This window comes from Electrophorus electricus, chromosome 14 (genome assembly GCF_013358815.1).
Source record: "Electrophorus electricus isolate fEleEle1 chromosome 14, fEleEle1.pri, whole genome shotgun sequence".
Classification (NCBI taxonomy): domain Eukaryota; kingdom Metazoa; phylum Chordata; class Actinopteri; order Gymnotiformes; family Gymnotidae; genus Electrophorus; species Electrophorus electricus.
The window spans coordinates 9,337,501-9,364,860 of NC_049548.1; the positions used below are offsets into that span (position 1 = coordinate 9,337,501).

General features: G+C 39.6%; 2 protein-coding genes across 3 annotated transcripts in view; one reads left to right on the forward strand and one right to left on the reverse strand.

Moving 5' to 3' along the window:
- The window catches only part of socs5a (suppressor of cytokine signaling 5a), a 12,333-nt gene extending 1,724 nt beyond the window's left edge, over nt 1–10,609 (reverse strand). The window contains exons 1-2 of one of the 2 annotated variants that reach the window (XM_027002672.2): nt 10,317–10,609; nt 1–1,121 (exon numbers count right to left, since the gene is read on the reverse strand). The exon at nt 1–1,121 is cut by the window's left edge and continues 1,724 nt beyond it. In XM_027002672.2, coding sequence (XP_026858473.2) covers nt 1–1,108 — 1,108 coding nt within the window. In that variant the 5' untranslated portion in view covers nt 1,109–1,121; nt 10,317–10,609. Of the gene's footprint in view, nt 1,127–10,316 lie in introns of both variants that reach the window. The other variant, XM_027002671.2, reaches the window with a different exon arrangement.
- A 13,209-nt stretch (nt 10,610–23,818) lies between these two features.
- On the forward strand, nt 23,819–26,516 carry gch2 (GTP cyclohydrolase 2). The gene is made up of 6 exons (XM_027002697.1): nt 23,819–24,119; nt 24,516–24,625; nt 24,883–24,938; nt 25,956–25,987; nt 26,122–26,206; nt 26,387–26,516. Exons 1-6 carry the CDS (start codon nt 23,819–23,821, stop codon nt 26,514–26,516), a joined length of 714 nt encoding a protein of 237 aa, XP_026858498.1.
- Nucleotides 26,517–27,360: the final 844 nt, after the last annotated feature.

Below are 27,360 nucleotides of genomic sequence, written 5' to 3' on the forward strand. Positions count from 1 at the left end.
CCCCCCAGTAGCAAGGCAGCGCCGTGATCTGCAGCAGGTCCGGAACCAGGCAGTGGATGTAGTCGATCTGCGTGTGAACCTTCCAGGGCCCTGGCTGCTTGCAAGCCGCCTGGCCCTCCAAGGACGCGTGCCGCTGCTTGGGCCGGCGTGCCTGCAGGCAGAGCATGGTGGTGTCGTCATCCTCGGAATCACAGTCAGTCGCCGTGGCCCCCCGGCTCTCACCCGGCGCCTCGCCCATCCCGGGTGCCAGTTTGGGTCCCAGCTTGTAGATGGAGGCCAAGGGAGCTGTGATGGCCTCTACCGTGTGTATCTGGGCATCAGGCGGCGGATCCACGCCCTCTTCTATACTCAGCCGCCGTCGCTCACGCAGCCGCTCCTCCTCATCCTCCGGGGAAGCATGAGCGGCATCGGGTGCGTCCTTCGAGCAGGCCATCGAAGACGGAACAGGCGCTGTGTGCTGTTTGATGAGGTGCCATTTCCGGGCGAGGTCCGAGCCAGGCGGGAAGGGGCATGTCTCCAGCATGAGCTCCGTGATCTGGATTTTGCGCTTGGGAGGCCGTGCTTGGGTGCCCCGCGTGGACGAGCGCAGCGGAAGGCACAAGCCCATCGTGTCGTGGAACTGCTGGCGCAGAGATCGCGGCACACCGGACTCCAGGTCTTCGGCACCATGCCGGCGGCGTGAGCGGCCACTCCGTCGCTCAGTGCTCTCCAGGGAGCTCTGTGCCTTGGTGGAGCACGAGTGCCTTTTTTTGCCACTCCAGGGGGCGTGGCGTGAGTATGAGTCCCTGCGAGTTCCCAGAGGGCCACGCCCATCCTCAGCCTCCTGTTCTACTGTAATCTCCAATATCTGGGGCACATCTGCTACGCAGTTATGACCTCGGCGCACCTTGCTGCCATTAACCCTCCGGGACACTAGAGGGAGTGCCGACAAGCTGCGAGAAGGACTGGCTGGTTCCCTTTCATTTTCTCCCTGGGTCTGGTCCACACTCTGACAACATGGGTGTGTTTGTGTCGGTGGCCGCATTTCACCATGGGAACCTCTATCTGGGTGGAGCAGAGACTGACATCCCTTCTTCAGGTTGCTCCACACCTTGCCTACTTTCTCCATGAGGTGGGGGCACCTGCACTAAAAACAGGGAGCACACAGAGAAAGCACATTATTATGTGTGAGTTCATTAGAGCTGACAAGAGGCTTTATTTGCCAGTGACAGAGAATCAAGCTCCAAAAGGGACTGCCACCGAAGTTAGTGAGCAGGAAGAGTCAGCTGAGCATTTGGTAAGCATTTGATGAGCATTTGGTGAGTGTTAAGTGTTAAGTGACCAAAGTGATTAAAGTGTTTCCAGGCAGACTCACGGGGACCCACGGCCAGTGCTAAAAATGAACCTCTGGACACGCACCCAGCCGACTGGCTTCCCTGGACTGAATTACAACACCAATCTGGACCTGTCTCATTCTGACCAGCTAAGCACCAGGACACTAATGGACACTAACCATGTTTGAATTTAATGAAACTAACATGACTCCAAAAGGGACGCATCAGCAAATGAATTATCTCATGGCTTTAGCATGTGGTGCCCGTGCATGTGTGTCAGGAAATGCTTCATTCATTTGAAACCCACCATCAGCCTTCTTCTGCTCCCTGCAGTAAGGCTAGATGCTATGAGTCAGCAAAAAATCAAGCGCTGACCCCTGTGGAGTGATGTGAGTGAAGCCTGAGCCTTGGTACTCCTAATGCTGGTCCTCTGGGGATTCTTTATTGCACATGTGTACCCTGGCTGACCTCTCTCTTTGCAGGATGCCCTGTTCTCTAGGTCAGTTATTAAGATATTCAAATTGAAACTGAGGACTTTTTACAAGACATTAATACTTTATTACCTATATTATTGTAATAAGAGACTGCATATCAGAAATTTGCAATCAGAAACCACAGAATTAAATTATTTAATATTAAATATGTCGCAATAGAGTATGGAATAAAACAAAGAAACCGACATACATACTTAGCAGACACTTGTACAAAAGGTCATGAAAGTAAGCAGTTGCATACTCTTCTGAGATATCTTAAATGATCAATACCAAAATCCAAGGTCCATTCCACTTAAATGTGCACAATACAGAATCAATTAATTCTGATGCAAATATAAGTGATGGCAAAAGGCTACAGTGACTATTAATCCCTGAAGAAGGAACACAAAAACATCTGATATGCCAATATCTTCTAGAAGACTAGGAAACTCTATAATAATACAATAAAGACAATAAACCCATTACCTAAAGGGTGGTAGATAGTTTCAGGATGATAAAAGGGTAATATAAACACAACTGACCTTATTGAACCTAAAGCAGGTTAACCTCAAAAGTAGTTTATGTTGACTGACTTGGGAAAGCCATGCTAAGCAGTTTTGTCCAGTTTTGTTTGGTGACATTGTGACCATATTGACTGCAAACAAGTGGGAAGACATGGTATATATAAGCAAACCAATTACACATTAAAGTAATATCTAACCCATAATCAATGTATGATACAAAGGAGACTCCATTTATACACTGAAAAAAAGGCTTTAATTTAAACACACATGCAACTTATATTGCATTGCAACTGCCTAAAAAATATAACTAGGGGCAAGTGAAGGAGCAGTACTTGTTCACCATGTAAAACAAAGGTCTTCTATGAACCTTAAACTCAAATGTTGTTTTGCTAACTTTCTCATTATTTTATTTATTAAAATATATTATTTATTAAATCCCAGCTCACTTAAGGCCTAAATTATTTCTTTTTTTGTCTTAAAGTCATCAGTCATACTTAAAATGACCCATGGCTGACTTTCTTGAGTAATGTCTTCCTATAGGATCGACTGTCTTTGTGTAACTTAAACCAGCTTTAAAGCCCTGTAGCTCCTTCAGCAATGCTGTTGACCTCCTGTCCTTCATTACACCTGCTGCTCAGTAATTAAGGGCATGTAGCATGGTGAGTGCCTGATTTAGGTATAAAGAAAAATGTGGAGTGAATGTTGTGTGTTTGGATTGGGAATGTTTCTTCTGACAGTAAACTGTCTCGCTGTGCAACAAAAAGGAAAATACAATGTCGTGACCATGAATTTTATTGGCGGCCAAGTGCTTTGATCATTGTTTGATATGTCCTTGAATTACAGTATCTTTATACAAAAAGGCCAGGAAGCCACTAAAAGGGTCAGTTATACTCAATCTTCCCACAGCCCCCATACTAGAATACAAAGCACGGTCAAATCAAAGTCAACCTTTGACTCCGCAGTTATGATGACAATGTGCTTAGAGGCCAACCAGCCTGACCTCTTGACCTGCTCAACACCATGACACCACTTCACACAGAAGAACCCACACAGGTGAAGAGTGTGGGCTGGAGGTTAAGGGCACGTATGCTCAGTGGAAAGATTTGTCAGTGGCTACATGTAGCCCTCTCAGTTTAATCACACGCACAGCCAGGTTTCATCACCAACTGACAAAAGTTAGATTTCTGAACAAAAACCCAAGATATAATTCTGAATGTTTACACAAGGATTATATTCATTTGCTGCTCTTTATTTTCCAGATTGTTTCCGTTACTGTATGTGCGACAATGCTCACTGCAGTTAAAACAAAGACAACACACTGGTCCCTGGTTATATTTAGTTCTGACATTTTTGTAATGCAAACGAAAAACTCTACAGCAAAAAAGTCAGCCTTTGTTTATATAATACCAGAGTATGACATCTGGCCCAATTTTGCTTTGAAACTGAGTTAATCGAGTCTGATTTCTTTTGCACATGATACATGTAGGAAGAATGTAGGAAACCTTGCTTTAATAATCTCTGTGACTATAGGTCATTCTTTTTCTGACCTCTAATAGCAACATAATCTCCAAAAACCTTATAATTATTTTACCTGTTCAAGGGAGATACGATATGATTTCTCTCCTTCTCACAAACCTACTCACTGTGATTTATGAGCTATAAAGCTATTTGGGGAACTTGTTCTATTTGTCAAACCCTTACTATTCAGTGCTGAATTACTCTGATCAGGTGCTGGGAGCTTGAGTAGAACAATGGTGTGAATCATCGACCAGTTCGCATGAAAGCCTACGTGGTTTATCCAACTAAACAAAAAACACAGTGAAGATTTATGTACAACATTTATTCACTTTCAAACTCTCTCACTGGACTGCACGTGATAAATAAAGCCCACCGAGGTTGTATATTAGGGACCAAAAGTGTGGCGCACACAGGCTACTGAATGAAAACACCAAGTGCATTGTTTAAACAAAGCATGTCTCAAAAGTTGCACTCTGGTGCATATGAAGTCCACACATGGTGTTGAATGCTGATGAACATTCCATGCTCTCACGCCACCCCTGCACTCTCTAAGATCTGAAATGCTTCAGTCCCTCCCTCTACACCGCGCTTAACTCTAGAATATGAAGACTAGACACAGGTGGCCTTCAAGGTATAGAAAACACCTACTTTGACACTGTTCCCTTTTAGGGGATGCTTCAATAGGTAAAGCATACATGCACTCAAGTCTGAGTACAAGCAGCAACAGAACAGGCAAACTAGAAAGTAGAGGTTTATGGTAATTCTTTCTCCCACCTTTAAACATCCAAATGAGAAGAGTAAAGAAAATGCAGACAGTTACAGATCATGCTCAGAGTTACTAAATGTTTCCAGTTATGTCCTCATTCACACTACATGTGCCACAGAAGAGGTTCTTGATTGGTTGTACAGCTCCCCTGTGTGGCTGGGAGAAACGACCGCACCCCTAGAGCAAACAAACAATACATTTGTGGGAAAAAAGGCAGAATGAGCAATATTCACAATAGCAACCGCTTCACATAAAGGGCATTTCAGACCACATGTGTATGCTGACCATCCAGGGGTCACTGCTATGGGTAGAGCCTTTTTAAAATGAAAAAAAAACAAAAAAACAAAAACCTGAAAAAAGTGCTGACCCCAGATATAACGATGTTCACACTAATACATTTAGGCAACACTTCTCTGTCCCAAATACCCTCCAGAGTTAGAAAGACAATGAAGTTCAGAAGGACAGGGTTAGCTGAGTCGTCCCAGAGGGACACTAAATAGAAGCACAAGTGTCACAGCTTAAATGGGACAGAGATGAAAGGCTCAGGACAAATGTTCAGTCCCCAGATGAGAGCATGGCTTGAGGATTTCATTAACTGATGGTGTAATAGACCCACGATGGGCTTCACATCCAATATCCCACTGAGGGGAAGATATAGTCATACTGACACAAGAAGCAGTTCTGTCTAGCAACAAGGCTCATTATGGCTACTGATCCATTTATAAAGCTCACAAAGCTAGAGAAGGACTTGGATGAGGTCTTATGTGTTTCAGAATAAAGAATTCTGCTTACAGTGGTAGCTCAGTTATTAAGGTACCTAACTAGTAATCAGGAGGTTGCAAGTTCAGGCTCTACCACCAAGTTGCCACTGTTGGGCCTCTGAACGAGGCCCTTAACCTTCAATTGCTTGAAATGTATTCAGTCATAAATGTAAGTTGCTTTGGATAAAAGCATCAGCAAAATACCATATATGTAATGTAGAAAAGGGAATAAGTAAGATTTGCCTCAATATAAATGGTTGAAGGTTACATTATTTTAAAGAGGGCACTTCAATTTTCACTTAAAAGTTCCTAAACCCATACAATACATTTTTTTTACAACCCTTTGGTAATAACAGAATTACACCGAAACTGTCACTCATATTTAAAGTCTTCTTTATATACAATTGATAGCTGTTCAGCCAAATTAGTAAGAATTCATGCTCTAGGGTTAATACAAAATTATTAGAACATTAAAGATTGTATGTTCCTTTTAATTGAACACAATCAAATCAACAACAAACAACAACTACTACTAATAATAATAATACACAGATGCTAACAACCTTAAGTTTGTGAAATTTTCGAACATACAAGAAATGTTTATCATCAAGGAATTTATTCTACGTACATTTGCAATAATTGTTAAGTTGCAATAACTAATCAGTTAGCAGTTAGTCTTGTTAATTAAGCTGTTAGGGTTTAGGTATACATTTAACAGTTAATCTTATAAATTTAGCATGCATGCTCAAATGCTGAACCTTATATGTCATTAATATAGGACTGCTTATATTATTACTTGTAAATTGATTCACAGAAATTAGTACACTGTAGCATTTTATTTTATCTGTTTTTCTTCATATATATGCATATGTTACACACACACACACACACACACACACACACACACACACACACACTTGCATGTGCATGAGTGTGCATATTTATGGCCATCTGGCCACCTGGTTGGCCTCCCCATGCAAAGCATACACGCCATCAACTCTGACTACAAGCAGTAACTGAAAGGCAAACTGGAAAGTAGAGGATTATGGTAATTCTTTTCCCCACCTTTACAAATCCAAGTGAGCGAAGTAAAGAAAACACATGCAGAGAGTTACAGAGTTACTAAATGTTTCCAATTATGTTGCCCTTCACACTATATGTGCCACGGAAGAGGTTCTTGACTGGTTGTACAGCTCCTATATATACATAAATAATATACATTCAAGTGTGTATATATATATATATATATATATATATATATATATATATATATATATATATATATAAAAAGATTTTAGTTTAGTGGGCAGAATTTTTAAGAATACAGATCAGATCAGATACGGCATAAAACAATCCCTGAATGTGCAGCACAACCTCTGCTTTTCCGCTCATATCAAGTAGCAGACACTTAAAGCCCTACATTTCAACATCATCTCTCAGCAGCAGTGCTGTACACCATCTCATGGGTCGTTAGCCAAGACCCCTTGTCCTGCCATCGTCTGGTTGCACTCAAACAGGAGGAGTCCTGGCACCAGATCACAAAACACTGTTAAAGCTAGGCTGTTCTCTGCTCAGCTTTGGTTTCTGCTCCCGAGAACATCACAGAGCTGCCATTTCCTGGTAGTCCATACCCCGTTGACCCCTTGGCCCCTCCAATGTCCACCTGACACTGCAGCCAAACTCTCTTTGGACCTCCAGCAGACAAGCCAAAGTGCAGGAAGCACCTCAGAACAGAACACCACCCATTCTCCTTCATTCTGTGTGAATGGTCATCTGGCCAACTGGATGACTTTTATGTGTATCTAACATAAGAACTTCACTGCCTCAATATGTTTATATGATGCTGCTGAACAAAATTGTCTGTCCTCCCATTCTCTTTTTAAAACTGCTAAAAATACTACAAATGTCAACATTATGTGACATTATCACAAAAAATTATAAAATGAGTAAGATTATCAACATATGTTTCATGCAATCAAAACCTCATGTGAAATTAAAAATATGCAACAGGAACAGCAACTTTTGATGAAAATGTGACATGTTCATCATGGGAAGCTCGTTTTTTGGAAAACCTAAATTTTGAAATGATCAGATGTGGCACCACTGTCAAAACCCCCCACAGGTTTTCCTGTTCCTGCCCTGTGCTATATCTCCACTATTGTGTGAAACATATTAGCCTGATTATTTACTTTCTATGATTTTCACATGAAATGCACTGAATGAATCTTAGTTTAAATAGAAGTGATAAAGACATAAAAAGTTCAAAACTATGGTTACCATCTACAGACTCTCAATTTTCTCTTAGCAAAAAGAACACACCTATCAAGTTCTTTATTAAAGGTACCTGCCAGAACATTCATTCATCTTTCACAGCTTGGCCAACACCAAGCAAATTAAATTGGGCTTCAAATAAAATCCCTTCACAAATCCAGTTCGCTGACAGATAAAAGAAGTATGCAGTCTACTAATGTGCAATATGTTTGTAGGAACACTATGTTTCTTATGAACAGCTGATAACATCCATGTCCAGGATGACAGACAGACACATTGGATGAAATCCCACCGAATCCTTTTGATAACTTCTGATAAAAGAAAAATCCTAACTCTTATACAAGCTATATATTACTTGTCCAATAAGTAATGAATACTTTATATCAGACTAGAAAATGCTGCCTTCCCATATACTAAGGACTGGTTGACTATGTAACAATTTTTATTCATTTTTAATAAAAGGTTAGTTACCTCTACAAATGATGTTTGCTGTTAAAGAAACTATTATGACTATTATGTCCACTACTGTGTCAAACATAAAAGCCTGATTATTTATCTTATTATTTAATTTTGAAATAAAACTGGCTTACCTTCCACACATGGATGGAATTCTTGAAACTGAAGATGAAAAACTACTTTAAAAAACTTTAATAAGTATTGAAATTGTTAAAATACTTCTGACATGTAAATGTAGACCACTATAGTAGCACGTCCCTAATGCCCGACTGTCCACGGGAAGACTCTTTGGTGGGTGTGTTCGGCCTCGTTTCTTCTTTCAAGCCCAAGATCAGGCTCATATGCTACAGATGCACATCTCCTCCAGTGAGAAAGTCCTTATGGAAACATCTCTGCTGCACGCTCCAACAGAGCTAAAACACCTGTGCATGCTTTAGGTTAGGCTAGGTTACTTTATTTGCACCCCTAGGTAGATTTTGTTTGCAGTAAAAGAGTCATCATCCATCATGACAGACATTTTCAAAAAAACTGTTGATACTTGACTGTCACAAATAAACCAACCAAACAAAAAAGGTTCTCCTGTTCCATACCTAAGTACAATGTTATTATTACTGTCTTAATTTTCAGCTATCGGAAATATATCCTTCTCTACTTGTGCGATTGCAGCACTAGTTATTATATAACTGTACAACATATGCAGTAATTATACTGTAATTATAGAGGGTTAGAAGGAATGCCACTGAAATACCAAATTTTCTACAATACTATACAAGTGTCAAAAAGTGTAAGATATACTCAAAGAGCAATGTTCACAAGTATCTAGAATCAGGAACCACAGTGTGGTCAGGAACACCTCAGATATATGCACCTAGGTCAAAACAAATCCCAGAACTTGATTATGATACTGGTCCATGACCAGGCACTGGGAATAAGGTTTTGTAAACTAGGCATGGTGAAGTTGTTACTAAATGGTCGAAGTTGTTACTAAATCTGCATGGAACATTTGCCTGCTGAAGACAAGACACTGTTACCATGTGGAATGTCACATCAACCACAGATGATTTAATGCATTATAAAATGCTGCCTTACTCCTAAGAGTCTGCTCCAGGAAAATGGCAGTAAACTAAATTTACTATATGTGAAAAGTGATCCTTAAAGCTGATGTTTTGGGATCACAGGGTCAGTTTGTAATGATGTAGGAGGATTTTACAGGCCTGCCATGATAAAGGGCAAATCCCCCCACCACATTTAAAACCACTAGAAACTGTATTTGCAGACCTTCATTGTACTCTGTTGTGGAATCATCTCCTATGTAATAAGGGCCAAAATATTTTATTTTGTGTTTGTGCATATGTGTGATCCCAATGACTGCAGACACAAAGGATCATCAAAACAGAGATGCGAAAATTAAAAACAATGTTTAAATGCAGATTGTCACTCATTCAATATATTGACCTAATTTATTAATTCTGTACATCTCTAATACTGTACATAGCCTGTGCATGTTCTGTGACTTTTAAGTTTCAGTAGGCCCAACTGGACTCAGGCCCGAGTTTCACATCGGAGGTGTGTAATGTAGAGTAACACAGAGGGCCAGAGAACTCGAGGCAACAGTTGTGACTGGGTTGAGCACATTACATTTCAGGTTCTTTTATTAATGTTTTTTTTAAGGGAATTGGGACTTAGACATAGAATAACTAGTAGCCTAAAATTGCTCTTTATCTGCACATGCTGCACATGCGCTACAGAGTGAGTTTATTTCTCATGTCTACAATCGGTGCTAAAAATAGATAATCGCAGATCCACGATCAATTTATAACACTAAAAAGTTCGTGGTTGCTGCAAGGCCTTTAAAGCAACAACAGAAACCACTGGAAGACATGCAGAGATAAGAATATGTTACAGGCTTAGAAATAGCGGTATTTTTTCCGGACATCATTACGACTGTTGTTTTGAATTTTTATACTATCTTTGGTCCAAGGAGTCCCCAAACTTAAGAAGCTGCTCTCTATGTGGATGACTCTTTATGTTTAGGTCAATGCTGGACATGTAATTCAGCATAATATAAATTGGTCAACTACCAGACTGCGCATTTGCCGTGGTTACTGTAGTTGAACCGGCTCCCGACCTAGGTAAGGGCCGACCAAAAACTATTTCAAAAGGCACCGAGACAGCAAGCTCTAAAAATATAAATAATCGATGCACAGCAAAATTGTAACGCAAAATGAACTTACCGATTTTTCTGTGTTGTTCGTTTACTATTTTTTCGAAGGTTTTCTTTTGTTTGCGGAAAAAATGCGTCCAAGAAAAGTCAGATACATTTTCCCGTGTTGGGAGAAGTCGGCAAATAAAATTAAAACAGATTATTTTATTTTCATAAACGGATGCTTATCAAGACGCAAACTAAGAGTCGATTCATCGATAATGCCGCCGACATTTTGTGAATCTTTTTAGGAAAAACTAATCTTATTCCCCTCTTCCCGTTGTCGTTCTCTTTCCCTGACGGCCGATATGGTCGCCAAGTGCAGCAGAGAAGAGAAGCAGGAGAGAGGGGGTGGCAGGCGGCTCTGAGTGACATTAACCGACTCCAATTGAATGGAGAACTGGATTTAGGTTTCCGACAGCGGATACGGATAGGGAAAGACTTCGAAGGGTGCCATGACCTGACGGACGCGTCAGTTCCCCTCGAATTCTAGCCTGGCTGTGAGAGTAAAATATGGTCTTAGTAAGAAGTAAACGCGGACTGTGAAATGTTTTAACAACTACAGCGTCTTAATATCAGGTTATTGTGATAACTACACTCGAATTGGCATCGGTGTGGAGGCAGTATAGTGTTCATTTTTCTAAAAACGTTTAAAATTATGTAGCTATGACTAACACCGTATTGTTCAATCAAAAAGTCAAAACGAGTCCCTATACTTAACGCTCAAACTCTCCAACTAATGGGAGACTAACTTCTGAAAAATGACTTGTGACTATAGTCTACTTTTCACTAGTTCTAGTGCGCACGCTTTTGGCAGAGCGTGTTCATACCATGATCCAGAAAATGTTTGTAGCTATTGTAGCTACTGGTTATATACCGTAGAAAGACCAGAAGGTGTCAGTGTGTTTCTGCCTATGGAGTATTAGGGACACAAAGTCTTTAGTCTTGACTTTCAAATTATGTATACTAGCTAGGCCTATGTTATGTTGTCAGGAAATTGGTCAGACGAACTGTGATGAAGTTGAAATCCATTTTTAATCGATTTAAACGTCAATGGAGTATGCAGCGGAGACGACTTTGAGCTCCCACTCATGTGACTGAGTCTGTGTGTGCTGCGTCCCCTCCCAGCCACCTGATCATGAGACACAGATGTCCAGTGGGTGACAAAGGCAGCCTGTTCTCTTAATTCTCACTTTAAGTTCACTCACAGGTTTCACAACTATGCACAAGTCAAATTAAAAACAACATTTCAAAGTTTCTGACATTCCACCCCTCCTTTTTCATAATATCTTCAGTATTTTGGCATGATTGTGACTTTGATATTCCTTTAGCCTAGACAGGTAATTTCAATCAGTAATATATTCATGAACAAAATGAATTAAAATGTTTCCTTCAATTGGTAAATAATGAAATTCCATATCGTACTACAAATCCTATCCAGTGGTCAATAAACAAGTGGTCAGTGTTTGTCTAAAGAGCACATGAATATAAAGGTATAATATGCAGTTATGTCAATAAGCAAATTCAGTTTAGGCTACCTGACCTTAACGTTCCAATCAACATGTGTCTGAACAGCTCTGTTGTAAGGATTAGCATGAGTTTAATAATATATAATAAGAACATGTACATTTTAAAGGGATTTTTATGAAACCTTGTGTCACTGCAGGACCACACCCTGCACTGAGACTTACATCACTCTCTTATGTTTTTGGGTGCATAAGTTCACAGTCTCACTTTGGCATTTTTTCCACATTGTTCTGGTTTCATGTTTGCATAGATAAGCTAATCTATTTTCTTTTCATGACATACTAATATAATTACAAGGACCCTTCTATGCTATTCACATGTTCATTTTGAAGACATTTAAGGAAATCTTTTTTTATGTACACCAACTGATCATTAATTATAGAGTAAAAAATCTTGCACACATGCTAATCATAGTCAGGTGATTATTCAAGCACATCTAAGTTAAGAGGTATGATTTGGGGATAAAAAAAAAGTAATTCACCTTTGTAAAATATCCCTGATTTGGCATGCTTTTAGTAAAGCATGTGATTCCTAAGTACAGTGGGAAATCTCAAGATCCTTGGATGACACATGCTTTGAGGTAATGGATAATATGTGAGAATATATAACCTGCAAACTTACCGAAATAAACATAAGACTTAAACGTCTAATACAAAATATGCACATTTTCTTTCCTTCTTTCCCTAATTTAATGTTGAACATAACAGCTTGCTCTTTTAGGTAAGGTGCATTTTATTGATGACACATTTAGAACCAAAGTGCTTTAAAATTAATGGGCAGAATTTTCCCCTCCATCAGTTCTCCATGCACAAATCTCATTTACACATGAAAATACATTTACACTACCACACCCAGTCCTCAGACAAGACAAACCCTTCATCAGTTAAAGTCATTTTGATCTTAGATTTAAAAGTGATCACTGAAGATCTTTTAGTAAGCTGTCCAAAGCCTAGGCATAGGAAAAATAAAGACATGGTCTCTGAGAAACAGCAAAGACTAAGGGACAGTCAGCAGTAATTTAGAAGAACTTAAATCTTGAAGAAGCATATAGTTAGAGCATTTCCATAATATATTTAGGTGCAATGCCATGTAATGCTTTAAAACCAAACAAAAGCACGTGATATTGGATTCTATAATGAACTGAGAGTCAGCAGATGCTTAAACTGGACCAAATGTAATTTCTTTACAGCAGTTAATATTCAGGGTGCAGCATTTCAAACTGTAGTAATCTGCGGTAAAAAGATATTGTCACAGGACACTGTCAAATGAACCTAGCCTACAACTATGAGTTTATCCTTTTATTGCCAATATGAGTTAATCAGAATTATATGCTCTTTTATAAAAGGTAGCAGTAAGAGTTAATATCCATGCTCCTGCCCTGCTGTTTTGTGGGGTAAGGAGCAGGGATGGATTACTGACTTGGCCTGTGTGGCCAAGGCCCAGGAGCCTCTGACTGCCAGGGCCCTCATGGGGCTACAGACTACAGTGCCCAAGGCATCTTAAAGACTGCGGAACACACCACTGTAGCTGTAAGACTTAGACCCTCAGAATATGGACAAATCAGTGAAATATGTATTGAGCTCTTGGGGCCCCTGTGCTAATCCACCTCCATGTAAGGTAAAGCTCCACAGGGTCTCCTTTTGCAAACAAAATTAACAGCAAGCCTCCTCTACAAATAACTAAACACAGGAGGCAATTTAACTTTTAAAAGAACCCTTTTATTTCAATTTTTCAGAATCCAAGGGCCTCACAGGTCCTTGATCTATCTCTGGTGAGGAGTGTTACTTTTTTTAAAAGAATGAATACATCCTTTTGTTGATTCAGTTGTGTCTACAAGCTCTACTCAAAGTTCAAAGGGCTTTGTCATTTCAGCTATATACAAAGTACACAGCAAAACAATTCTTCCAGGACCATGGTGCAACAGACTACACAAGTGCAAACAATACAATATCATACAATAAATACAGGACAGGACCAATACACAATGAACAGAATGCATTTATTTTGACCGGTACATGTACTGGAATATGTAAAGGGGGTTTGTGCATAGGAGTCAGTGACTTGAATAGGTCACTGGCAGCAGCCAGAAACAGTTCAGAATACCGTGCTGATTTAGTACAGTATTCTAGCAGCAAGTAGGAAGAATGTGCAAAAGGAGTGTTTTATGTGTGCGAAGTTTGACTTCAGCAATTTGTCCGATAGAAAAACTGTGCGCGTGCATGAATGTATAAGCATGTGCATGTGTAGAAGTATCCATTTGTTTGGAATTATGGAGAGTTCAGGAGTCTGATGGCTTCTGGGAAGCTGTTGCAGTTTAGGTTAGGGAGCAGATGCTGCAGTACCTTTTTCCAGATGGCAAAAGGGTGAAGTGTGTGAGGGGTCTTCCACAATGCTGATGGCTTTGTGGATGCATGTTGTGTAGATGTCAGTGATGGAGGGAAGAGACCCCAGTGGTCTCAGCTGTTCTTACCATTATCTGAAGGGTCTTGCGGTCAAAGATGGTGCAGTTCCCAAACCAGGTAGTGATGCAGCTGCTCAGGATGCTCTCTATAGTACCTCTACAGAAGGTAGTGAGGATGGGGTTCTCAGCTTCTGAAGTAGAGATGTTGATGGGCTTTCTTGGTAATGGAACTGGTGTTCAGGGTCCAGGTGAGGTTCTCTGCTGACTCTGTCCTTGCAGATGAGACCCACTGTCATGTTATCAGCAAACCTGATGTGGTTTGAGCTGTGCATTGTTGCACAGTCATGACTCAGCAGTGTGAAGAGCAGAGGGCTGAGTACACTGCCCTGGGGAGTACCAGTACTCAGTGTGGTGGTTTTGGAAGTGCTGCTCCCAATCAAGAAATCCAGGATCCAGTTGCAGAGGGAAGGTTCAAGCCCAGTAAGGGAGGCTGGTCAGCACATTCTCTGAGCACATGACCCAGGATGTTGTCTGGTCCAGCAGCTTTCTGTGGTTTAACTCATGCAGCGTTCACCTCACCTCATCCACAGTCAGGCACAGCACCTGGTCATTCTGCAGAGGGATAGACATTTCCAATGCAACGTTGCTCTGTGCTTCAAACCATGCATGGAAGTCACAGTGAATCTGGGAGGGAGGCATCACCATCACAGGAGGGTGATGTTTTCCTGTAGTTAGTAATGGCCTGAATGGCCCCCCACATGCCCAGTTGGTCACTGGTGTCTTTGAAGTGTCCATGGATCCTCTGTTCTTTTAGACCTTTCTGCAGCATAATGCCATAGGTATAGGCTGCACTGTGATCTGGTTTTTCCATAGTTACTACCAACTTAAAATGAAAAGGGGATGTACTTCATGTACATTAAATGAAACATGCAGCTTTCCCTACAAAAACAACAACATTTGTTTTTACAAACCTTTTTACATTAGTTAATAAGAGAACTTCAACAATGATGCCTCACTGTTGGCATGACCAGACTCATGGTAGCGCTCACCTTTTCTTTTCAGGACAGTCATTTGTCCAGATGTCCCAAAGAGTCTGAAGGGGGCTTCTTCAGAGAAAATAACTACCCTAGTCCTCTGCAGTTCAATCCCTTTACTTCCTGCAGAATGTCAGTCTGTCCTTGATGTTTTTCTTGGAGAGAAGCAGCTTCTTTGCTGCCCTTCTTTACACCAAGCCATCCTCTAAAAACCTTCGGCTTATTGTGTGTGCAGATGCACTCATAACCGCCTTCTGCCATTCCTGAGCAAGCTCTACTGGTGGTGACCTGATCCCATAGCTGCATCCTCTTTAGGAGATGGTCCTGGCACTTGCTTGACTTTTCTGGATGTCTTGAAGCCTTCTTCATTGCAATTGAACCTCTCTCCTTGAAGTTCTTGATGATTCGATAAATGGTTGATTTAGGAGCTATGTTACAAGCAGCAATGTCCTTGCCTGTGAAGCCCATTTGATGCAATGCAATGATGACTGCATACATTTCCTTGGAAGTAACCATGGTTAGCAGAAAAACACTTCAAGCATCACTACTCTTTTAAAGCAACCATCCGGATTTCTAATCAGTATGACAAAGTGATATCAGCTGCTTTGTCCTCATTAACACTTTCTGTTGAGCTAACGAGAAGATCACTGAAATGATGTTAGCAGGCCATTTTGTGGCAGGGCTGAAATGCAGTGGCTGGAATGCAGTAATTTTTGTGATTAAGTTCATTTTCAGGGCAAGGAATGACTTTGCAATGAATTGCAATCAATCTGATCACTCTTCACAATCTTAGAGTTAATGCAAATTACCACCAAAAAAACTGAAGCAGCTTTGTGAAAACCAAAATTTCTACTCGTCTCAAAACATTTGGCCATGACTGTATGTTCAGTCCAAGTACACTAATAGTACACCAAGTACACATTCCTGGTTACATCAGCACCCTGTGACCATATGGCACTAGCCATTTCTGTGTTTGACCAGTGAGCAAGGACATGATCAGAGTTATGTGTAAAGAAATAAAACATGGTGGCTGATGTGTAAAATACAGTGAGTATTACAACAAAAAATGTTGAAAAGGTGAAAAAGGGACGTGCTACTCATGGTTGGCTGTTAAGGTTGAGAGGCTTGCTTGGCAAAGAGGTAGCAAGATGCCTGGTGAGTTCAGCACCTGCTTATTATTACAAATACAAATGTTTTATAAGTACTACACATGAAAAAAAACTGAACTGAATTATTATTATTATTATTTTTTTTTTTACAAAATATGGATGTTAGGCCCAATTGTATGGGTGGGATTTTGAAATAATTTGCATTTTAGCACAGTCCAGTCGTAGGTATTTTACATATTCTCCAAAGCCTCCAAAGATCCAGAGCTTTATTAATTATCAAAATAATGATATGGTGATACTGTGTAACAATACACTAAAATTTAATGTTATAACAGTAAATGGAAAGCCTGTATTAATTACAACAGTTCATCTCTTCATCATCTTACATAATTTGATAATACTTGAAATTTCAAACATATTCAGCTGCATTTTGCACTGACAGCACTTATTGATTTAACCATGATATGCTTTCTTTCATTCCGTCATCCTCTCTAGAAATGTTCCCATTAATTTTGAGACTCCTTTTCATTTCAAACAGAAGCAGTCAAAAACATACAAATGATTAATAGGGTCCAGGCATGTGGTGCTTGGAATCCTATAGTTTTTGCAGGAATATTCTTCTTCCTATTGTTATTTTTTTCTTTTTTCCATCTGGTGCATGGCCAGATCCACCACTCAATACAGGGAAAGCACCTCCTTGTGACAAGCTCCACCTGCATTTCTTCAACGTATGTGGGTAGCCATCAAGGATGGAAAGGTGGGCCCCCATGGTAAGCTACACACCAGGTATGTTGACCCATACACCATACAGCTTTGCATCAGATGTCACGTATGGTGCCAGTAGTCATATGTCCTTCATTTCAGGTGTCCATGCTCAAGCTAGTTGTTTCAGGGCCCCTGAACTCCACTGACTTGCCAGCCTGACTATCGCTGTATGCTCTACTGCAAGACTTTGGACTCCCTGTCAAGTGTGCAAGAAAAGTCCCATGAAGAAAGCACAAGTTGCAGATTTACAGAGTGAGAAAGAGCTGATCCTTTCTGAACCATTCTGAACTTCTAATGGTCTCCATGTCTCACATAGATGTATACATATCTGATTGTCTGTTCATACCTATAATCTGATTGTTACCATTATTTATTTTGCACTGGTAAAGCTCCTTAGTTTAAGAAGTAGGATGGTTGTGATCATGTGATCAGAGAACTTTGTCATGAAGTGTACAAGTTTTATTACAGCAGTATAAACTGTGCCTCTGTGGGCCAAAGCATCTAAAAGGCAGATGCCTTTAACTAAATTGCATTAATGAATTTAAAGTTATTAGTAAACTCCACGATTACTTGTTAGCATGTGGATAATATTTATTGCATGTTTGTGCTCTTAAACCAAAAGGCAAGGCATGTTTATCAAATTTTCTACATGGTGCAATTCAAGGTGCTTTATAAATAAGCCATAAGATTCCTTCAAAAAGCACAGTATGTATTTATTACTTTAAAGAAAAGTAATACTAATGTTGCGAAGGATTTATGGTACCTTTTTATTTCATGTCACAAGGCATTCAAACGTTCAAGCACATGGGTCACAAACCACATACATGCCTTAGGGGTTGCAAATTGGTCACCTTGTCTCCATGGCAACATGGCTCTGATCTCTTTTGGGCTTCTGGAAGGCAGTGATTCAATGTTCTCATACCATGACCTTATTATCCACTGTTGACGCAGGCCTGATCGGGAGCAGAACGCCACAACCCTCCCTGGCCACATCACACGTCAATACAGCTCTGTAAAAGCCAGGTCCTGCTTGGCCTACGCACAGGTAGCATCACTACACCTTCTCCCCTCACATATCACACTCTCTCATATGTAGTCATTCACTTTGCTTCCATCTGAGTAACCAATCATAAAAAAGGGAAGCAGTTTAAGATACAAGTCTTACTAAAAGTATACGGAACTAATGGGTTCTGTTCACCCCCCCCCTTCCAGGGCTCACAATAGCCTTGGACACAGCACAGAAAAGGGGACAAATGATACAACATGATGCAATGTGTTATTTTAGAACAAACAGCTATTTTAGAGCTTGCTGTACATATAAAGATTATATATAAAAAGATCCAACTGTGCTATAATAAAAGATATAGAAGTAGTTATAAAAATTTATTGAATTATACATCATTGAATGTTGTACACTGACCAATGTATATCAATGTTCATTCAATATTTCCTGGTCGACTAGTCATTATATAGGATTTAACTCCTAAAAAATCTATTGTTAGAACATCACCTTCAAAAAATACAGCTGTGTCCCTTTGGACCATAATATTTCATTCAGACACATGTAGTGCAGAAACATATTGCAAGTATATTGAATCAATACCTCAAAATCAAGTACAAAAAGCTCAGATATCAGTTGTACTTTTCATTTCTGAATACATCATAATGAGGATCAATTACATTCAAAAATCTTAGAAATTATTTTATATAAGTTTTATGTAAAACCACATTAAATGAAGCCTTCTTCATTATGTTAATCTCATATGAATTGATCACATAATCTTAACATTTATTGAACTTGCTGGATTTATGCAAGTCTTATACATAAACCTTATACATTTCAAAAGAGTTACTAATATCTGTGGTATTCACAGCTAATCTCAGACTCCTTGTTTAAAGTTGTCACAAAACAATCACACAGCATAAATGCACATAAATATTTATTATAGTCCAAAGTAGACAAATCTAAATTATGCTTCACATTAGCCACCAAAATTAGACAACTTTTGTTCCTAAATTTGTGCCTACTCCAAAATAAGCACACCTAGCACAGTTGCAGGACTCAGATATAATTACCATCATTGTCATCCATCAGCCAGCATACTAGATATCTTTTACAAAAATTTCAAAAGAAATGTACCTATCCAAGAACTAGCAAAAATGATCCCTCTAAAACTAAAATGGCTGCTTAGAAACAAAGTCCTGCTGTAGGCTTATACATGAAATGAACATGAAATTCGTCCAACAGCATCATTAAACTTGAGGCCTAACACTGAGGGCACAAAGGTAATTATCATCTTAATTTAAAATATACCTGGGCCAAAGTGTGTGTGTGTGTGTGTGTGTGTGAGAGATTATATATATATATATATATATATATATATATATATATATATATATATATATATATATATATATATATATATATATATATATATATATACACATTTTGATTACATACATTAAAAAATAATAAGTGGTCTCTTTACACTTCAAACTCTGACCACCAAAACCCGAAATATTCATTTCCAGATTAACCATTCTAGAACATACCTGAATAACATTCTGGAAACACATTTCAAACACAAATAGGGTTTAATTTGTCACCAAATAAAACTAATAAACAGGTTGACTATTGTATTACCAACACTTATTTCATTCATATTAAAGAATTCAGGAATTATTGACCAGTCCTAAACCCCTTCCTTTCTCCTGTAGGAGAAAGAATTAAACAGCCATCAGACTTTTTGTTTTCCTTTTTCATTTCTTCTTTTGGGAGGCAAGGGAAGAAACTGACCCAAACTTCTGTAGCCCAGTTGCAACTCAGAATCTAGTAATATGATCTATTGCATAATGATGCTAGCACACATGGGGTGTTGAGTTTTTAAGAAAGCTATAAGACTGTTCCTGTAAATGACTAAGCCAACAGTTATTTCATTTCTATTTAGTAAATTTATTCTCAATTTAACTGAGGTTGGGTGTTGTGTGTGTATCATAATGAATGTTTAGGTCACAATGCTAGCACACAGCACACTAGCACACAGACCACAGAACGAACAGACCACAATCAGTACGGGTGGCCAACTGTGTCTCATCCACCCTCACCAATGGAGCTCCTCAGGGTTGTGTCCTAAGCCCCCTGCTCTACTCACTTTACACCTACGACTGCGCAGCCACTTCCAGCTCCACCATCATTGTCAAGTTTGCTGACGACACCGTCGTCATGGGCCTGATCTTGGACAATGACGAGAGGGCCTCGTGGGCCTGGTGCCAGGAAAATAATCTCCTCCTAAACATCAGCAAGACAAAGAAGCTGATCGTGGATTGCAGCAAGAAGCAGGAGCGGCACTACCAACCTGTGAGGATCAGTGGAACCATGGTGGAGAGAGTAGATAGTTTCAGGTACCTTGGTGTTCACATCTCGCAGGACCTGTCCTGGTCCTGCCATACCAACTCCCTGGCAAAGAAGGCTTGTCAGCGTCTTTACCACCTCAGACGCCTAAGAGACTTTAGACTGCCCTCCAAGGTGCTGCGGAACTTCTACGCCTGCACTATCGAGAGCATCCTCACGGGGAACATCACAGTCTGGTTTGGGAACAGCAACAAGCAGGACAGACAAGCACTCCAAAGGGTGATGCGTTCAGCAGAGCGCATCACTCATACGGAACTTTCTGACCTGCAGACCATCTACTACAAGCGGTGCCAGACCAAGGCCAGGAGGATTGTGAAGGACCCCACCCATCCCAACAATAGGCTCTTCTCTCTGTTGAGGTCAGGGAAGCGCTTTCGCTCCTTGAAGACCAATACAGAGAGACTGAAGAGGAGTTTCTTCCCACAGGCCAGTCGGGCCCTGAATCAGGGAAACTGATAAACTGTGGGGACCACCACCACCATGTAACTGTAAATATGTCAATTGTAAATCTGGAACTGTACATTGTGTACATACATATCTATATATACATTGTATATATAAACATATACATATATTGTACATACATTGTTAATATATTTTTGTATATATATATAGAATATATATTTCCCTATGCACCCCTGCTTTTTTTCCCCTCAGTTTGGACAGAGCACTCTCAAACCATTTCACTGCAAGTTATACTGTGTATGACTATGTATGTGACAAACCAACTTGAAACAATGTTATAGTATTTGAGTTATTGCTAATTATATATATTGCAATAGTAAGGGAACATACTACAAATAAAAGAAACATAGGCAAACAACTGGAATAGCAGAGGACAGTTTGATTAGAAATGAGAACTTCTGAGGGGCTGAAGTCTAAACCTAGGCACATACCCTATTAAAATATCTTATAACATATCTTAAAAGGTAGATATAAATGGTAGGCTTTGTTTTACATATCAAGCAAGGCCTCTCTTCCTTGCATGACAATCAAGTGAACCCAGATAGACCAGTACAACATAAGGGTGGCTCAAAACACCAGAAAATCTTCACACACAATGGGTTTTTATGTTTGCGGCTGCCTTTCCACTACCTTTATGCTTGTTCTTAAGAGAGATCATGCAGATTCAGGATGTCCAATTCTGCTTTTTTTCCCCCTCAAAAATCAGCCAACTTTATTTTTATATTGCACTTCATTTCCTTGTGGCTGGTACCTTTCTGCCTCAAGCACAGAAGAGCCTTCACCACTCCTTCAGCAAATCTCCTGAAGCTGTCAGCCACTGGCATATGAAGATTCTTCAGCCATGCCTTCAAGGATATTAGATGTTAGCTTTGGTGCAGGGGTAAGCAGAGTGGCCCGAGTGCCGCAGGGCGCGGAGCAGGACGCAAAGACTTCCTCGACGGTGCAAGACGCTTATTGACATGAAACATAGACGACAGCGGTGGCACTTACATACAACATTTACAGTAATCGTGACTCTACACTGAACATTAGACGAAGAACACATATACAGTAACACGTGACTTACACAAACCAACGTTACGGCAACAGAGATCGACATTAAGACATACGTAGCGACAATGACCAACGAGTATGCGCGCACTGACAGCGGTTTAAATAGACAAGACAGACATTCAATAGTAAACCCCGTGCAGGTCTGTGCAATCCCGGGGGGCGTGGTTAGAAACAGTACAACTGTGAATCCCCTGCATGCGGCGGGCCGTGCCACGTGACTCGTGGGGGGGCGGAGCCTTCCGTGACAGTGGTGTTTTTGCTGAACTCTGAGTTTGCTCTTTGTAGATGAAGTTCAGCATAAAATGAAAAGTGAGCATGCACACAGCTCACATCAAAATGTGGCAAACGCAAAAGGTCTGGAATATACTTGTGAACTGTGCGTGCAGTATATGTGGCCCAAAAGATTATTCCACAATTTAAATGTACAGGGCCGTTGCTGTATACACAAAGATGCATGAACATTGTCAGGTAATGTCCACTTAAAATGCTTTGACACTGGACACTGGACACTGATATATCACATACTTTACAATCACATTCATTCTCCTAAAGAGAAAACGGGGAAAATGAGGGTGATATAGGTTGATCGTATCTAGAAAGAGCAGAGAAAAAGAACAAACAAACAAACAAATAGATACACAGAAATAAAAATCTGCGGCTATAATTAAGATATTGTCCTGAAGTTAAAAAATATCTTAACAAAGTGTCAGCATGAAATACATGAAACAACAAACAAAAATCCACAAGCTCAGTAGCAGAATGCAGGTTAATGATAGTAACAAATCTATTAAGATTTATTACTACCAAAGGACCTGGCAGACCAGATCGGTTTTTACTTGCTAACAATATATAACATACAGCTAGCATGATGATAATTGTGCTCAACCCAAAATAACTATTAGGAAACACTAAACCTTAAAATCGAATATGAAAGATTTAATGTATGTAAACTGTTCCACCTTAATGAAGTCGTGATATATATATATATATATATATATATATATATATATATATATATATATATATATATATATATATATATATATATATATATATATATATATATATATTCGCTTGCAACTAAATTGCTAATAAGCATATGTTTAGGCGTGAAACACAATTTCTACAGGTGTGAAACTGTACTGCAAAGTATTGTGCAAGCTAGGTGATACTACCTGTTTAACTTTTGTGTTGCTTCTAATTTAAATGTATAAAGTATTCGTTTCAATTTAGTACATACGTTTAATTTAAACTGTTTCAGTGTTTACTTAAGGTTCAAGAGGGGAAGAAATAACTTTGAGTACAGTTTAAACTATTGATAATTCCTATTAATAATGTGAATGACCCCGCCACCCATCAGGATCAGGGGTTTATGTGCAGAATGAGGTCGAACCACGTGAGGTCCTATACTTACCAAGAAAACCTAATATTATCTGAGTTCATATCACAAATCGATTTACGTTAGGAAGTGACTTCATGGTATTAACGCATTCCATACCTGTGTAACCTTTACATGGATGAAATGTCAGATCAAGATACTGATACAGCGTCATCACTGAAGTGCTTCTGCGCGATCTTCGATTTGAGCGAATTGGACGGAGCGAGTAATACGAGCCCGTATAAATAGAGCGCTGCTCAGAAAACCAGCCAGAAGATTCAACCAACAGGTGAAGCTACCGCCACGAAAGCCATAGCTAGAAAACGTCAGTTCGGTTTATATAAAGTTGTTTTATTTAATACATACAGCCGATAACCTACGCACAGTAAATGGCTTACCAGAACCCTGCAGAAATTAACGGATTGTGCAACAGCAAAATTGTTACAGAGTACCTCTGCCGCAATGGCTTCAGCGCCTTATCAATCGAGCCGAAAAAAGTTCAGCACAAAAAGGAAATGTCTCGAAAAGAGGCAGAGGACGAAACGCGCTTAACAGATTTAGAGGCTGCGTACACGACAGTACTTCGAGGTTTGGGCGAGGACACCGACCGACAGGGTCTACTCCGAACGCCACTGCGTGCTGCTAAAGCCATGCAGTTTCTTACAAAGGGGTACCACGAAACAGTATCCGGTAAGTACTTTCTGCAGCACTTTAAGTGGTCTGTGTTTCAGTTTAGCAATGATTAATGATTTCACGTTAAGGGAGCAAATTAACAGGCACCAAACTTCTTGTTACGCGCATTTTGCGTGTGGGTGCACTGCGTGCAGCGTGCGCGCTTTAGAAAGGCATAACGGTTAAGCACCAATTATTCTTCAGGTCTTTGTTGTCCTTTGCGTTTATGTGACTTGCGGAACCCTTCAAGAGAACTAACATTTAATTGATTTTTACCGTTGAGAATTTACAAGGAAAACAAATATGATATGCATGCAGGGTTCATAACAGCATGTTATTTATGTGGACCTTTTAAACTATGCCACACTGAACACAACTGCTGTAACTAAAGTAATGCGCCATTTGTGTCTGCAGATATCCTTAATGATGCCGTCTTTGATGAAGACCATGACGAACTGGTTATAGTGAAAGATATTGACATGTTCTCTCTTTGTGAACATCATCTAGTACCATTTTTTGGCAAGGTAAACATAAAAGCAAACAGATGAGTTTAGAAAAACTTTAAGCAAACTTTATTATTTTAGACTTTTAGATAGATCCAGAGAGAGAGAGAGAGAGAGAGAGAGAGAGAGAGAGAGAGAGAGAGAGAGAGAGAGAGAGAGAGAGAGAGAGAGAAAGCGAGCACTGTTAAGTTCTTGAGTGAGTGACTGAGAGGAAAGACAAGACCTCATTGGGCAGATTTGATCAAACAGCACACTTATATATGTTCTCTTGTCCTCAGGTTCACATAGGATATCTTCCAAATAAAAAAGTGGTTGGGATTAGTAAACTTGCCAGGTGAGTGTACGCACACACACACACACACACACACACACACACACACACACACACACACACACACACACCATACCATACCAGTCCATATTGGTAACAAATGTCCTCGATGTCACATTAGAGTGAAAGCAAATGAGCGCTGTGTTATCGATGCACCACTGAGTGCTTCTGTTATCATTGCCTGTTGACGTAAGGCTTAGTCTTAAAGCCTAGCACTGCATCATGCCCTTCTGAAAACTGCCCAGCCAGCTCAGTTCTGGCACTGAGGAAATCCCCCTCAGCCTCATCCACTCTCCATTAGCCACTGGAAACGCAACAGAGCCTACACCACTCTCACCTCATTTAGTATTAAGTTCTTTTGTGCTTTTCACTGGTACTATACAGCCAGTCCATATGAACAAGCAACAAGCACTCAGCTCTAGACTTGTGGTCTCCATTATTCATTTTATCATGTTAATTTCTTACATTAATATAAATCCATATATTATAGAGGCCCTAAACCCTTGTCTATAAGGGATTAAATACTCTTCTATAGTATACTTTGAAGGGTTAAAAACAATAATACAATAATGATCATTAAATATTTACGCGTGCAGGTGGAAAGAGATACAAATAACTTAGAAACAAAAATTACTACAAGAAGTTAAATAAGGAATTAAATGGGTCAATATAACCCCTAAAAATATATTGATCATAGGGTTAGTAATTACTACAGGCTAATTCTCTGTAGTGCTCCTATATCTTACATGGGAGTACTAGAGCAAGGTGCTACCTACAACAAGGTTATGGAGTTGATTCCCAAGGTGTAAACAGAATTGTACTGATAAAGAAGCAGGTTGCTCTGGATAAGAACATCTTTTAAAGGCTGTAACTGTAATTTAGTCTGTATAGTGCACAGGAATTATCCAAGCACAGCAAAGAAGAACTTTGTTATGCTTAATGTTATGTTATAGTTAATAATACAGTTGGTGAATCTGTGGCACATACTGAATCTCCTAATCCAATATTGTTGCTCTGCAGGATTGCAGAAATGTATAGTCGCAGACTTCAAGGTAATCTTCACTGTAAATAAAGTTACTGTATCTTCATGTTTAGTCAGTATGTCTAAGTCATGGATAACATGCTTTTAACGTGTTGCTTTCTCTATGATATCTTAATGATTTCATTGATATTATTTCTATTTTAGTACAAGAGCGCCTGACAAAGCAAATTGCTATGGCAATCTCTGACGCCTTGCAGCCAGCAGGAGTAGGAGTAGTAATTGAGGCAGCGTGAGTATCTATTTCCTTGCCACACACATAAAAAATATAATTGCTTAAAAACACATTATTTAACTCTCTCCACGACGTTTCTGTCTTTACTTCATCACTACCTTTTACCTTCAGTTACAGTGTCAGTATACAAATATTGTTTTCACATTTTCAACTGGATGCCCTGTTTATTTGTTGCAGTCACATGTGCATGGTCATGCGTGGAGTCCAGAAGATGAACAGTTGCACTGTGACCAGTGTGATGTTGGGTGTATTCAGGGAAGACCCAAAGACCAAGGAGGAGTTCATGGCACTGGTCAAGAATTCATAGTGTGCCACTGCTTTGTCACTTGAGTCCCCTGTACTCTGAAAAACACTTCAGAAGAGCAAGTTACAATAAGTTACAAGTTACAATAATCAATAAGTTTTAAATTTGTTATGGTGCTATCAGATTTTTACTGAGCCAGAGCTCTAGAGCTGTCCACCAGCTAGTTGCATTTTGAGCATAGTTTACTGCCTACAGCTGAACCTCAGGGACATCTACTTACTGTTATTAATGCACATACCACTCTAACCAGTCTTACTGCTGACTATTACTGGTCAAATATCACCTCAGTCATTAGTACAGATTCATAGAAAGAGCTTGCAAAGTCCTATTTGGTTGACTAATATTTATTTTTACTGTTTAATAGTTTTATAGTCTAATACAATGCAATCTGCAAAAAAATATAATCATAGTTGCCTTAAAGGCTGACAAATTAACTATTATCACTCTAATATAAGCTTAACAAAGTAATTTTGCTCTCGACTCCAATATCATTAATTGTTTTTAATAATGCAAATTTCCTGTATAATTTATATCTTTGTGGCTTTTGTAAACGTACAAAGGACCAGCGTAATTAGAGACTGATAATTGGTGCATGAGTGTGAACCATTTTGAAGCAATATAAGGGTTCATGTACATTATTTTTAGGCCTATGACACCAGCATCTGAATAAAGAACCCTGAAGTCCACTTTCAACTCAATGCCCTTTTACAATAAATGGACAAGACTTAATGAATTGGTGCATAATGCATTTGGTAGTACATGCCAAATATAATGTTCAGGGTCATATTTTTTCCTCTACACTAATTTGTAGCACATAATGCTTTTTGGTTTAAATTGGTTGGATTCA